General features: G+C 37.2%; 1 protein-coding gene across 2 annotated transcripts in view; it reads right to left on the bottom strand.

The window, feature by feature from the left end:
• Nucleotides 1-7,758, bottom strand: part of LOC122917592 (FRAS1-related extracellular matrix protein 1-like) — a 78,859-nt gene extending 71,101 nt beyond the window's left edge. For both annotated transcript variants that reach the window (XM_044265636.1, XM_044265637.1), the window contains exons 1-2: nucleotides 7,728-7,758; nucleotides 2,059-2,255 (exon numbers count right to left, since the gene is read on the bottom strand). In XM_044265636.1, the coding sequence (XP_044121571.1) occupies nucleotides 2,059-2,255; nucleotides 7,728-7,743 (213 nt within the window). In that variant the 5' untranslated portion in view covers nucleotides 7,744-7,758. The remainder of the gene's footprint in view (nucleotides 1-2,058; nucleotides 2,256-7,727) is intronic.
• Between the last annotated feature and the right edge of the window lie 7,251 nt (nucleotides 7,759-15,009).

The raw sequence follows: 15,009 nt of genomic DNA, 5'->3' as shown, positions 1-15,009 counted from the left end.
AGACAACAGAGGTAGGTATAGAAGGAATCATTTGTAGAGTTTCTTCTCTCTCTCGTAATTACTGAAGTGCTCTCCAGAGGAACCCACATGCCAAGAGAAAGGGAAGGGCAGGAGCTGGGTCTTAAGTCTCTTGGTGAGGTGACTCTCAGATACCATTAAGAGTCAGTAGACCATCCAAATCAAATAAAGACTTTTGCATTTAGAATTTGATAATTTTCAGTGACAAATAAGGCTAGATAATGGCTTCAAAATAAATCATCTTTGCTTTGGTAAATATCAGAAAAAAGATGGTAAACCTAACAATAATACAAATGAGATCTATTTACTAAGGGACTAGTATGTGCCTGACCATCTTGTTCAACATGGTTACCCCTTAAGGATTTGATACACATTTTGCAGATAAGGAAACAGAAGTACAGAGAGAAATAGCTTATCCAGGGTCCTACAGCCAGTAAATAGCAATACCCAAACCCCTCTTATTCCAAAGCCTATGTTCCTCTATTTAATCAAGATTTGCTGTACATATTTCTGAATTAAATAATTGTATGTAAAATATAGAATTGTTTTAAAAGACTACATGCTAATATGGAAAGGTTTCCAATATACATAATGAGGTTTTTCTAAAAAGTGGAGAGTAGTAGGTATAATATGACCCCTGACTTATAAGTAAATACAGAAAAATTGCATATATATATAACATATATATATACACACACACACATACATACAAACACATATTATTGGCATTTGCACAAATTATTTCTGAGGAATTACTAAAAAGTCAGTGGGGAGTGGATATGGGTAGAGGCTGTAGAAGAGGGAGACTGTCATATTTCATATTTCACTGCATATGCTCCTCAATATTTTAACTTGTATAACTACATATTTTATTATTATGTTTTTAAAGACAACAGATGTTATCTGAGGAATGATATTATGGCCATTTTAACTATCTATATGAATTTTTAAATAAAACTAAAAAACATTATCATGTAAAAATAGTTTTATCTTTTTTTTAAAAATATTTTATTTATTTATTTGACAGAGAGACAGACAGAGAACACAAGCAGGCAAAGAGGCAGGCAGAGGGAGAGGGAGACGGAGAAGCAGGCTCCCCACTGAGCAGAGAGCCCGATGTGGGGCTCGATCCCAGGACCCCGAGATCATGACCAGTCTACTTGAGGATTCTTTCTCTGCATCTCCTTCTGCCCCTCCTGCTCATACACACACACACTCTCTCTCTCTCATTCTCTTTCTCTCTCAAAATGAATAAATCTTTAAAAATAGCTATATGGGACACCTGGGTGGCTTAGTCATTAAGCATCTGCCTTCAACTTGGGTCATGATTCCAGGGTCCTGGGATCGAGTCCCATAATGGGCTCCCTGCTCAGCAGGAAGCCTGCTTCTCCCTCTCCCAGTCCCCCTGCTAGTGTTCCCTCTCTCGCTGTGTCTCTCTCTGTCAAATAAATAAATAAAATCTTTGAAAAAATAAATAAAAGTTAAAAAAATAAAAATAGCTATATGAAAAGATGCCTTAATATATGTGAATTAAGAGTCCTTGTCATAATAGCATTGGTTTAGAGGGCATGTTATAAAATCAAACTCTCTGGGGGCAAGTCTTCTATGTACCATTCCCTATATGCCAATTATTTCCAAGCTCTGTGATCTTGGGCCACAGAATTAACCTCTCTGTGTCTCATTTTTGCAGTTACTAAAAGGCAATCATAATAATACCATCACCCTAAAAGCCTTGTAAGCCTTTCCATGAGTACATGTAAAGGACTCGAAATATCACCTACAACCTAGTAAGTACACCATCCTCTATCTATGCAGCTCTAAGTCCATTCATGCAGTTCTATATGCTTGCAATTGCCATCATTACTACTAGAATAATATTCTTCAAGTAACTGTATTCTAGAATATAGGTGACTATTCTCCCCATTCCTTTTCAACTTAATGTATTAAGTGCACCTGGACCAATGTAAATGAACTAGGTGAAAATAAAATCAGAAAATGATTTTAAAAAGAAGCAACTGAAAATCCCGTTATGTCTCTTACAGTAATATTCTGCACTACAAAGTCAGGAGCTTCGTCATTCGTGGGGTTGATGATAACGTGAAATGGTATCTCCAAGGAGCGTCGCTTCCCATCTGTGACATACACCATGAACTGGTCGGCTGTTGGTTCCATCCTTAGATGCCTGGACTGCACGTAGTTAATGTGCAAAGCCTTCATGTCTTTCCACCGGAACGAAGCTAGAACACACCAACATGGAGCAGGTCAATATGAAATATATATATATATTTTTTTTCTTCCCCCCAAGCTACTGGTTCTTAACCCTTAACCCAATAGTTTATTTCTCAGAAAAGCAAATAAGAGATCGGTGCAATTAATCTAAGAATCAGCTATCAGGGGCTGCTATAGTGTCTGTCTGCCATCAGCATAAATACAGATATCCGTAAATCATAGGGAAGGATGAAAATTTGCATGGAGAACAGCAAGGTGGTAACTGCTAACCGGGATATGTCAGGACTTCGTGACTGTTCTTTATATAGTTGCAATGAAGGTAAGCAAGACATTCCCTCGATTAAAATCACTGCTCCCATATAAATAGTCCTTGTCCTGCTTGAATAAAAAAGAGACCATCTCCTTCATATGAAGGCGAAACAAGAGCCAGTCAATCATCTGCCTACTTGACATACACATCAAGCGACAGGTGGGACTGAGTGGAATTAGCTGACCTGCTGTTTTGACATCGCCTTAAATCAAAAAGAGAAAAATGCTCTACGTGGAGCATTATGTCACAGACCAAACTGCATACGTTTAATGCAATAAATCTTTCCCCCCAGCTTTATTGAGATATAACCCCCAGCTTTATTGAGATATAACTGCCATGTAACACTATAAGTTTAAGATTTAGTTAACACATTATCCACCTCACATGATTACCATTTTGTTGTTGTTATAGTGGGAACATTAAAATTCTACTCTCAAATCACCTCTAAAGTATACAATATAGTATTAATTATAGTCACCATGCTGTACCTTAGCTTCCTGGAAATTATTCATTTTATAACTGAAAGTTTGTACCCTTCAACCACCCTCTCTCCATTTCCCCCCACCCGTCAGCCCCTGGTAACCACTATCCTATGAGTTTCTACAAATTCAATGGTCTTAGATTCCACATGTAAGTGAGATCATACAGTACTTGTCTTTCCCTAATGAATATCACTTAGCTTAACGCCCTCAAGGTCCATATATGTTTTGCAAATGGCAGGATTTTCTTCTTGTCATGGCTGTATAATATTCTATTATGTATTTATATAACATTTTCCTTATGCATTCATCTATCAGTGGACATTTAAGTTGTTTCCATGTGTTGGCTATTGTGAATAATGTTGCAGTAAACATGGGAGTATAGATACTTCTTCAATAGCCTGTTTTCATTTCCTATACACACAGAAGTGGAATTGCTACATCACAGGGTAGTTCTATTTTTAATTTTTTGAGGAATCTCCATAGTGGCTGTGCCAATTCACATTCTCACCAACAGTTCACAAGGGTTGCATTTTCTTCACATCCTCGCCAGCATTTGTTATCTCTTGTCTTTTTGATAAGAGCTATTCTAACAGGTGGGAGGTGATACCTCTTGTGGTTTAGATCAACATTTCTCTGATGATTAGTGATGTTGAGCACCGATTCTTGTACCTGTTTGCCATTTGTTCATCTTCTTTGGAGAAATGTCTGCCCATTTTTAAATCAGATTATTTAGATTCCTTTGCTATTGAACTGTAAGAGTACCTTATATATCTTAGGTATTAATCCCTTATCAGATATATGGTTTATAAATATTTTCTCCCATGCTGCAGACTGCCTTTCCATTTTGTTGTTTCTTTTGCTCTGTAGAAGTTTTTTTAACTTGATATAGTCTTACTTTGTTGATTTTTGCATTTGTTGCTTTTGGTGTGAAATCCAAAAAACCATTGCCAAGACCAATGTCAAGGAGTTTACCATCTCCATTTTCTTCTAGGAGTTTCATGATCTCGGGTTTTACATTCAAGTCTTTACTTTGAGTTCATTTTTTTTTTAACATGGTATAAGGCAGTGGTCCATTTTCATTCTTTTGCATACTGCTGTCCAGTTTTCCCAACACCATTTATTGTCTTTTTCCATTTGTATATTGTTGGTTCTTCTGTCATAAATTAAATGACCATATATGAGTGCATTTACTTCTGAGATCTCTGTACTGTTCTATGATCTACATGCCTATTTTTAAGCCAATACCAAAGTGTTTTGATTAGTATAGCTTTGTAATACAGTTTGAAATCCGATAACATGATGACTCCAGCTTTGTTCCTTCTCAGGATTGCTTCAGCAATTCAGGACCTTTTGTGGCTCCATAGAAATTTTAGCATTGATTTTTCTATTCCTGTGAAAAATGTCGTTTGAATTTTGATAGTGATTGCCTTGAATCTATAAATGGCTTTGGGTACTATGGACATTTTAACAACACTAACACTTTCAATTCATAGATATATCTTTCCATCTTTTCTGCCTTTTTCAATTTCTTCCATCAAGACATCAATTCTATGTCTTACAGTTTTTGGTGTATAAATCTTTCACTTCCTTGGTTAAACCTACTCCTAAGTATTCTATTGTTTTTTATGTTATCATAATTGAAATTGTTTTATCTCTTTTTCAGATAGTTCATCATTGGTGTATAGAAATACAACCAATCTTTTTATGTGGATTTTGTATCCTAAAACTACTTAATTTGCTGACCTGTTCTACAGTATTTTGGTGAAATCTTTAAAAGTTTTTTACTTCTTTAAAAAATTTTTACATATATCATCTACAAACAGAGCCAATTTTACTTCTTCCTTTTACTTTGACACCTTTTATTTCTTTTTCTTGCCTAATTACTCTGGCTGGGACTTTCAGTATTATGTTGAATAGGAATGGTAAGAGTGGGCATACTTGTTTTGGTCCTCATCTTGGAGAGTAAGTTTTTAACCACTCACTGTTGAGTATGATGCTAGCTGTGATTTTGTCCTTTATGCCTTTTATTGTGTTGCAGTATATTCCTTCTATACCAAATTTGTTGACAGTCTTTATTATAAAAAACTGTTGAATTTTACAAATGCTTTTTTAGTATCAATAGAGATGATCATAGAATTTTTGTCCTTTCTATCCATGTAGTGAATCACATTTATTGATTTGCTCATGTTGACCACCCTTGTATCCCAGGTATAATTTCCTTTCAATCATGTGTATGATTTTTTTTAACATGCTACTGAATTCAGTTTGTTAATGTTTTGTAGGGAATTTTTGCATCTATTGTCTTTAGGGATATTGGTCTGTGGTTTCTTTTTATAGTATCCTTACCCAGCTTTGGTATCAGGGTAATTCTGGTGTTAGAAATGAGTTTGGGAGTTTTTCCTCCTATTTGATTTTTTTTTTTTTTTGCAAGAGCTTAAAAATGGTGTTAACTCTTCTTTAAAAATTCAATAGAACAAGTAAAGACATCTGGTCCTGGGATTTTCTTTCTTAGAGGTTTTTGGTTACTGATTAAATCTCCTTACTCATTATTGGTCTATTCAGGGTTTTTAGTTCACAATTCAGACTTGGTAGTTGGTAGGTTGTATGCTTCTAGGAGTTTATCCATTTCTTTTAGATTGTCTAATTTGTTGATGCATAATGGTTCATAATAGTCTCTTATGATCTTCTGTATATCTGTGACATCAGTTGTAATATCTCTTCTTTCATTTCAAGTTATATTTAAGTCCTCTCTTTTACATGGTAAGGATAGGTGAAGGTTTGCCAATTTCATTTATCCTTTTGAAAGATCATGTCCTAGTTTCATTAATCTTTTCTATTGTTCTTCTAATCTCTACTTCACTTATTTTTACTATGATCTTTTCTCCTTTCTGCTGACTTTGGGTTTATTTTGTTCTTATTTTTCTAGTTCCTTGAGTTATAAAGTTAGGCTGTTTATTTGAGGTTTTTTTTGTTTTTTGTTTTTTTAATGGAAGCAATTATTACTATAACTTTCCCTCTTAGCACTGCTTTTGCTGCATCTGAGATATTTTGGTATGTTGTGTTTCCATTTATGTTTCGAGATCTTCTTTCCTTTTTCCAGTTTTATTAAGTCATAATTCACATATATCACTGTGTAAATTTAAGGTGTAGAGCATGAGGGTCTGATTTACATATATGGTGAAATGATTACAACAGGTTCAGCTAATATCCATCTTCTCTTATAGATGTGATTAAAAAAGAAAGGAAAAAAAGAAACAAAATTTTCCCTTGTGACAAGAACTCAGGATTTTTTTAAAATTTCATCTTTGATTCTCTGGTTGTTCAGGAGTATCTTCATTTACACATACTTGTGAATTTTCTACTTTTCCTCCATTATTGATTTTAATTTCATACCATTGTGCTCAGAAAAGATACTTGGTATGACTTTGTTTTTTTAAAATTTGCTAAGACTTGTGTTGTGACAGATCATATGATCTATACTGCAGAATGTCCCACATATGTTTGAGAAAAATGTGGATTCTGCCTTTGTTGGATGGAATGTAATGTATATGTCTACTGGGTTCCTTTGGTTTAATATACAGTTTAAGTCCACTGTTTCCTTGTTGATTTTCCGGCAGATGATCTACCCACTGTTGAAAGTGGAGTACTGAAGTCCCCTACTATTATTGCATTGTTGTCATTACTTCCTTCAGATCTGTTAGCATATGCTTAATATTTTAAGGTGTTCCAATGTTGTAAGCATGTAATTTTACAACTGTCATATTCTCTTGAGGAACTGACTCCCTTGTCATTTTACAATGATCCTCTTTGTCTCCTATTACAGTTTTGACTTAAAGTCTATTTTATCTGTTATAAGGACACTTTCTCTCTTTTGATTTCAATTTGTATGGAATATATTTTTTTTCCATTCCTTCATTTCTGAGCCTTCATTTCTGTGTGGGTCCTTGAACCTGAAGTTAGTCTCTCGTAGGCACCATATAGTTGGGTCTTGTTTTTCTTTATAACCAATCAGTCACTCTATTAATGCAACTAATCTTAAACCCAGCCTTTCTCATAGTTAAACTGGATATGCCCCAAAAAGTGCTTAAAGAATCATTTAGTTCATTTATTTCTAAGGTGTTATCTTTGAATAAACAGATAAAATGTATTTGAATAATTTTTATTTTGGTGTCTGTTTTTGTTTTAGTTGTTTTTGCCTGAAATAGAAGAGCTATTTAAGTATCTGAGATACAATTTGGTTCCAAAATTAAAGTCATCACCTTCAACATTTCAGGCTCTCTCTCTGTTATACCCCTGAAACATATCCTAATCTTTTCTGCCAATGTCTAGTAAAAGTGCTAAAAGAGTGAGAGGAGACCTATAAGCTCCCACCAGATTTATTCTATCACAGTATTCTGTGTTGCTCTGAAGGTCTTTTAAAATGTTCTTTCTTCCCTACTTATTCTTATATTTTTCATAAGTGAAATTCCATTTTATTTGAAGTAAACTCCCATATGTGGGGCACTTCAAGATAGAAAATTAAAATGAAAAACAACAAGATTCAAAAGTACCCACTATAATAACAATTCCTTGAGTGTACGTAATGTTTTGAACATTTTTGAAGTTCCTACGCAGTCAATAAGCATGATATAGCCAGTCAGAAACGTAGACATAGGCGAGTTATCACTGGTCACGAAGCCATGACTTACCTATGCTTACACCCATGTTGCTTTTTTCAAAACCTGCAGAGGGAAGTGTGTTCTCAAGGTAGCCAAACTGGGGAGGAGAAACCAAGACAAATTCCAAGTTGTCTCCTGCAGTGTCAGGGTCAGTGGCGGACAAATGGTTAATAGTAAGGGCTGCAGAGAAACCTTCGTCTACCACGAACATGGTACCTGCATGCAAATAACAACGCAATTACAATTTAGCATGAAATCCTCTAATCAGAATAGTGAAAACAAAAGGGAGTGATTGCAATTCCAATTCAGAGAAGCCTCCCATATGCAAATATACTTCCATGGGAGATGTTCATTTCCTTTGGCATAATTTTTCCTTACAGTGAAAATATTCAGGGGTAATGGGTGGAATTTAATTTGACTTGTGGAATTATATTTTTTTTCTTGTACAAGCAAGCCAGACAATAATGGAAAGACAGCAGAAATACTAAACGCTCTAGGACAGCCCTTTAGTCATTCTCAAGGAACTCTGATTTCCCTTGTGCCTCTATAGAAGTGACAAATGAAAATAAGAATTGCCAAACCATTTTAATGATAAGCCACTAAATGTAGTTTATGTACTCTTCAAGATCAGTTGCTACCTCTGTTTGTCAGAGCGTTAATTGCCTGTGAGCTATTATGAATTGCTCATAACGAACATTTTTTCATGCCTTGGTGCTTAATTATTCTGCAGGGATAATGCTTCCTTTCCAGAACATTGCTTGGGAGATAGCTTGCAAATTACAATAACATCCATACATATGCTTGTATTTTTTTTTCTAAGAGACGGAACATATACATAATGCCTAAGAAGTGATGACTTTCTAAAAAGCAAATAAGGTTAAATGTATATAAATGCCCTCTCTGGTATTTTCATTCTGCTCGAATAGAAATTATTATGGCTAAAATAAATTACTCTCTCTCCAGCAGGCAAATAATATTTTCCCACATGAAATAAAACCAGAATATTCGAGGATTCCAAATGTTGTCCTCATCCTAACACACGCTCACTCACATGCAAACACACTCGCATTCTCTCTCCACACAGAATAACACACATATTTAAACAAATAAATTCTTTTGCCTTGTTATCTTTTATAAATATGGAGTTTTCTAGAAACTGTGCGGAGGCAATTCTCGCAGGCAATTCTGCGTGGTAGTTTTCCATTTTAACTCAAAGTCAAGTGCACTATTTCACTAAACCAAAGACATGATACGAGATGAAATGACAGAACTTTGATAGAAAAACACATTGTCACCTATTGCAATTGAAGGCGATTGGTTGTCCACTGGCTGCACCGTGATATTGAGGTCATACACCGGGAAGGACTCATGAGGAGGAACAGATGGACGAGGCCCACTGAAGCAACAGCCATTCACAAAAGGGCCAGCTTCTCCATCCGAAACCACCAACGTAATGGTATCCAAACAAGGCACCAGGCCAATCTCACCACCTGCAAGACACAACTACAGCTAAAACCTGACTTTCTTTAAAAATATAGAATACTAAGATGAAATCTACCCACACCTCTTCTACAAGCAAGAGTGGCGAGGAAAGAGCCTCAGGCGGCTAACACGTCATACTCAGTTTTAACACTGGGAAAGGAAATCGTCATGAAAATAACAAAGAAAAATGCTTGCTTATATCTTGCCTCTGATGAAATCCTTGACAGCCATCTCTCGGCAAATGGAGAGGCAAAAGGGGCTGAAAAGGGTCTGATCGTTCACAAAGGGAGAGGTACCAAGCTCGCCTAGTGATGGTTTCCTTCTTCCTAATTGTTTAGTGTTAGGACCAACCACAGGGAGAGCAGAAGCACCCTTGTCCTTCCAACTGCATTGTCTTCCCATTTACATTAACTACCTTAAATGGACAACCATCAACCACCACACCTGCAGTTAGGAGAAGAAGCTGGGAAGGAAGAGTAGAAAGACTAGGAAGATGAACCACATTTTTGTCATTTGTTTCAATATTTTCCTCGTTATATAACAGCCAAGGTGTTAGCAAAATAGCATCAGGACATGGGGAAAAAGTGGTATTTTTTTTTCCCTCTTATTCTTTAGGGTTATGTGTAGGGATTTCATAGGGCCCCAAATGAAGCAGTGAGAGGAAGACAGAAAAAGCAAACAAACAAACAAACAAACAAATGTCAGGATTAGAAAGAGTTTATCAGCAAACTGGCTGATCTGCTCTTGGGTCACTAACAGCACAGAGGTAGAAGCGTTCACTACCCACAGGACACAAAAATTCTGCAGACATGCTTTTGGTAATTCTCATGCATCACATTGAAAGTACCACGAGGGAAGCAATTTTGTTTGAGTTTTGATGAGATAAGAGCACAAAAGATCAGGGATGTCGTCTCTTTTCACAAGACACATTGGTCAAATCTACACATTACTGTGCTTTGGCATTATTCTACCCTACTTAATGACAAGGAAAATCAAGAGATGGTATCACTGAGCAGCCACAGGATTGGAGAATGAGAAAACTCGGCTCATAAGAAAAAATAAAGTTGGCACGGAGAGAATTAGAATTAAATAATAAGCTTTTAACGTTAGAAGCAGTAACAATTAAGATGCCTCTCATTTATTCATATTTGTAAAAAATAAATTGGCATAAAACTAATTTATTTCTCATTCACTTGGTAAATATATATTATTTAATGCCTCCTATGTGGCAATTCATTTTCTGGGTGTTCCAGCAGAGAATCCCGCAGACATGTGAAAGCACCAAAAGACAGTTCAAAAGAATGTCAAATGCCAAAAGACCGGTTACGTGTCAGGCACTGACCCAATCTGATGGTCGAGAAAGAAACGCAATTTAGTCTATCACAGGTGTGTGTATTAAAAGGAACCATATGAAACTGCCAACATTAAGTCATTTTTTTTTACCAGTTAAATGGAAAACTCATATATCTCAGCCTGAATATGTACAAGGGGCTGAGGGTGAAGAAAGATGAAAGCTTTTGGCAGAAAGAGTCATGGGGACAGGGCAACAGGACAGAGAAAGAGAAGTCTTCCCAGAAGGCTCTGCTGGCTTTATAGTGAGCGTTAAATGATGAGTGAGTTACCAGGCAGATGAAGCAGAGAATTGGGACGGAGGAAGGCGGACCTGCAGGGACAGAGAGCTAAGACAAGTGGAAAAATCATTCCAGGAAGAGTAGGGAGCATTTTTAAAGAAAAAAAGAAAGAAAAAAAAGAGGAAAAAAGAAAAAAAAGAAAGAAATAAAAAAGCAAACAGTACCTTCCATAACTGATTTTTTTTTTTAAGATTTTATTTATTTGACAGAGATTACAAGTAGGCAGAGAGGCAGGCAGAGAGAGAGAGGAAGGGAAGCAGGCTCCCTGCTGAGCAGAGAGCCTGATGCAGGGGCTCAATCCCAGGGCCCTGGGATCATGACCTGAGCGAAAGGCAGAGGCTTTAACCCACTGAGCCACCCAGGCACCCCCATAACTGTGGTTTTAATATAATGAAAGCATAGGATACATTTACAGAAAAGCTGGAAAGCCAGGCTGAGCATCTAGTCACAAAAAAGGCTACAACACGGATGGAGAATTCTCTACCTTGAATGGAGCATGGTGTCAGGACACGATTTACACTTAACACTGTTAACCACCACGTTATTTTACGAAGTTTTGTTGAATGACTTCATGCTTAATGTTTGGAAAAGAGTACGTGGATAATGTCATTTTGCATCATAAAATATTATTTGACTATTAAAACTTTCATTTATGATAACTTTGTAACATTGAATAACTGTTTAATCAATGTTTTAGCTGACAATCTCAATGTAAAAAGTAACCAACAAAACTGCACATACAACATGATCAGCAACCATGTAAAAAATTATGATTAGAATAAAGAAGACAGTGATGCCTGGGTGGCTCAGTCAGTTAAGCATCTGTCTTCGGCTCAGGTCGTGATCCCAGAGTCCTGGGATCAAGCCTCATGCTGGGATCGAGCCCCATGTCGGGCTCCCTACTCAGCAGGGAGTCTGCTTATTCCTCTCCCTTTTCTCTCCAACCCCACCCCACATGTGTGCTCCCTCTCTCTCCCCTTCACCCTCTCTCTCTCTCAAATAAATAAATAAATAAATCTTTTTTTTAAAGAAGGAAGAAAAAGTACTGTAATATTGAAATGTTAACAGTGACCATTTTTGAGAGGTAAATAAGTGATTTTTTGAAATTTCATTATGCTTATCTACACTTTGCAAGTCTTTTTTGAAATGGGCATGTGCTATTATTTTTATCATCATGGAAAGCAACTAAAATAATGGTGAAAAAATCACCCCCAGGTGTCCTTTATAATCCACATACAGAGGCAAGAGCAGAGCCATCGAAACTTCAGGCTCTGTAGACCTGTGGTTCTTCACACTCTCTCCTGCACAGCACTAAAGCACTACCAATTGATTCATTGGGAGAACGTTATAAGGAAACATATCATTCAAATAACAAACCACCTTTCAAATTGGCAGTATTTCTGCTAATTGTAACACAGCAACAATAAAATACCCATCTGTCTGAAATGATTTGCCTCACATCCTACTAGGTCTCATGGAAAAAAAAAAAAAAAAGTTCATACGTCCTTACATGGCCATCACACCAAAGGGATTGATAAAGACATACACCTGTTGGTTAGCACTTGGAACAAAGCACTGGCAGCGAAGACAGATTCATCTCACCCCTAATGTTTCTATGTTGCTTTAGCCTGCCACAGGTGTTAAAATTGTGTAAAAACCCACAGACCAACAGTGGTTGGTTTTTGATCCCTTTTCTGCTAGTCTATCTGAGATCTACGGGAAATCAAAATGAAGCGATTTGCTGTGGACCCTCAAGAGACATCAAGCAGGTGGACTCTGCTCCCTAAGCCAGGAAAATAAGCAGTGAAACCCTTCCTAAGACTAAATACACTTAAGAAGAAAAGGAGATACCATTAAAAAAAAAAAAGATGTGTGGCAGAGTGATTAAAATGTGCCCTACCTAGTAATTAACCATTAAACAATGGGCATCCTAATAAATTATTTTCCAAAGTACCTATAAAAATACCATTTCACAATATCTCCCCCCCCATTTCCAAATTCCTCCTTTTCTCTCTAACCCCCCCATCCCAGGTTTCCTCTCCCACTCACTGCTTGTATTCTCCACGTGTTTTCAAATAAGAAAGTGATTGGATTCTGATACCTCTTACTCCCTTCACCCTCACCTGACCTTCTATAGCCCACCCCGCTTCCTGTGGAATCTACACATGAGAGCTGCACATGAGAGCTGCATGTGGATGAGGACACCTGAGGTTGTAATCAAGCAGCAATAAAAGGGAGCGACGGGAGGTATATAGTATTATTACGGAGGAAGGGCACTCAAACTAGAGATCAGAAGACGTGCAAGGGGCAGTGATTGATGAGGTACTGATTATGGGACACTCTTTCCTTTGCACATGAGTGGGTCCATCTACCCACTTAAACTAAAAGTCCTTCACAGCTGACTCTAGAGTATACTCCTTTGTAGCCCATTAATGCCCAGTACTCTCTCTTGCAGATAACAGATGTTGAAGTAAAATTTTCTTTATTCAAACATTTTACATGGGGAGCAAATGCCTTCTGGGTAACAATATAACACGATGCCAGAAATGAAAGAGCGATGCTAATAAACAAGCCTTTACTGTATCATTATCTGTCGTCCCCTGGCGTCTATTGACATGGGCATTACACAAAATGTAAGATATCACCTTTGCTTTTCAGGAACTCAAAAGGCAGACAAGTTACTTCTTAGGAGCTAGCTGGTAATCTAGAATAGACTTCTTTTTAAAATTTTTATTAAGTCATCCCTATGCCCATGGGGTTCCAACTCCTGACCCCAAGATCAAGAGTTGCATGCTCTACCAACTGAGCAAGCCAGATACCCCTTAAAAGTATAATTATAATTATCTTAGAGTGCTTAGTTCATGCATTTCTGCTATGACTTATGGATCCCAAACTGTGATGGTCAAATACAGTCTTCTTCAAATTGACCAAAAAGGGAATGCAGACAACCCGGGGTGAATTAAAGGTCTAAGTGGAAGCTTCAGGAACAAGGCAGCAAGAATATGTGTTCCTTCTCCACTCTGAAATTCATATTATGGAGATCAGAAATCCTTCTAAATATGGTGATTATACTAACAAATACTAAATATGGTGATTATACTTACAAATATGGTGATTATACTTACAAAAAGATTATACTTGCCCCTTTTTTAATGGAAGAAAGCATTAAGATTGTTAGATTATCAAACCCACAGCAAGAAGTGGGGTTATGAGTTACGACTCTGTGGTGGGGCTTTTGTCCGTTCACGCACGCCAGTCGCCATGTGGTCACTCACCCGTGTGTTTGTATGTCACGGCCCCTGAGATGACATCTTCCTGAGAGAACTGATCCACTGTGACTCCAGTTTTCCTCACCACCCCATGCTGAGGCTTTCGAGCAATCACAAACACCAGCTTCAAGTCATCACTGTCCACATCAGTAGCAAAAATGTATTCTGAGGTGATGACCACCTCTTCACCCTCTGCGCAATGCATCATGGGGTTGAGGTCAGCCTTTAGGATTGGTGGCTCATCATTTACAGGGAATACCTAGGGGAAAAAATGCATGTGTTCGAGATAAAAGAGAACAATGACAAATTGCCCAGCTGGTAAACCATAGCTCAGCCGGAATGACAGGCATTTTCGATCTTCCAGACACAAGAAACAATAGTCATGGAATCTGGCCAAGCAGGCTATATCTTTTCCCCATATGAACCATCTTGTAAGAAATGGCCAACGTGAGACACATTTGAGGTAGGAATGGAAGGGTATGGTTATGGTTTGGGACTCACAGCTCTCATTCGTTTCTAGAGAGACAAAATATAAATGTAATACAAAGCAGTCTTTGCTAAAGTCCCTAACCTCCTTTATTAAATTCACACATATTCCAGAGGAAATCTGGTCCTTGTGGTCTGATGCATTTACATTTACCACATTAGAGTTATTTATATTTCAAATTATTTGGTGATTACAAAGCTTTTGTCTACCCTCAACTTCTTGCCACCCAGGAAGTTTCTCCAAACTTACAATAAGCAGCAGCTTATTTCAAACATTTTGAGTTAACTCTGGAACTGCATAACCATTAAATCAATCCCAGGCTTCACCTCGACAAGACGTTTTTCTCTCATTGTTCTGAAAATAAAGCTCTAAAGTAGAAAGGAAAAGAAGAGTAACATGGGTCCACTCGGGCTCTCTGAATCCAACAGGATGATGAAGACACT

This window comes from Neovison vison, chromosome 9 (assembly GCF_020171115.1).
Source record: "Neovison vison isolate M4711 chromosome 9, ASM_NN_V1, whole genome shotgun sequence".
NCBI lineage: Eukaryota > Metazoa > Chordata > Mammalia > Carnivora > Mustelidae > Neogale > Neogale vison.
This window is presented reverse-complemented; position numbering and strand designations above follow the sequence as displayed.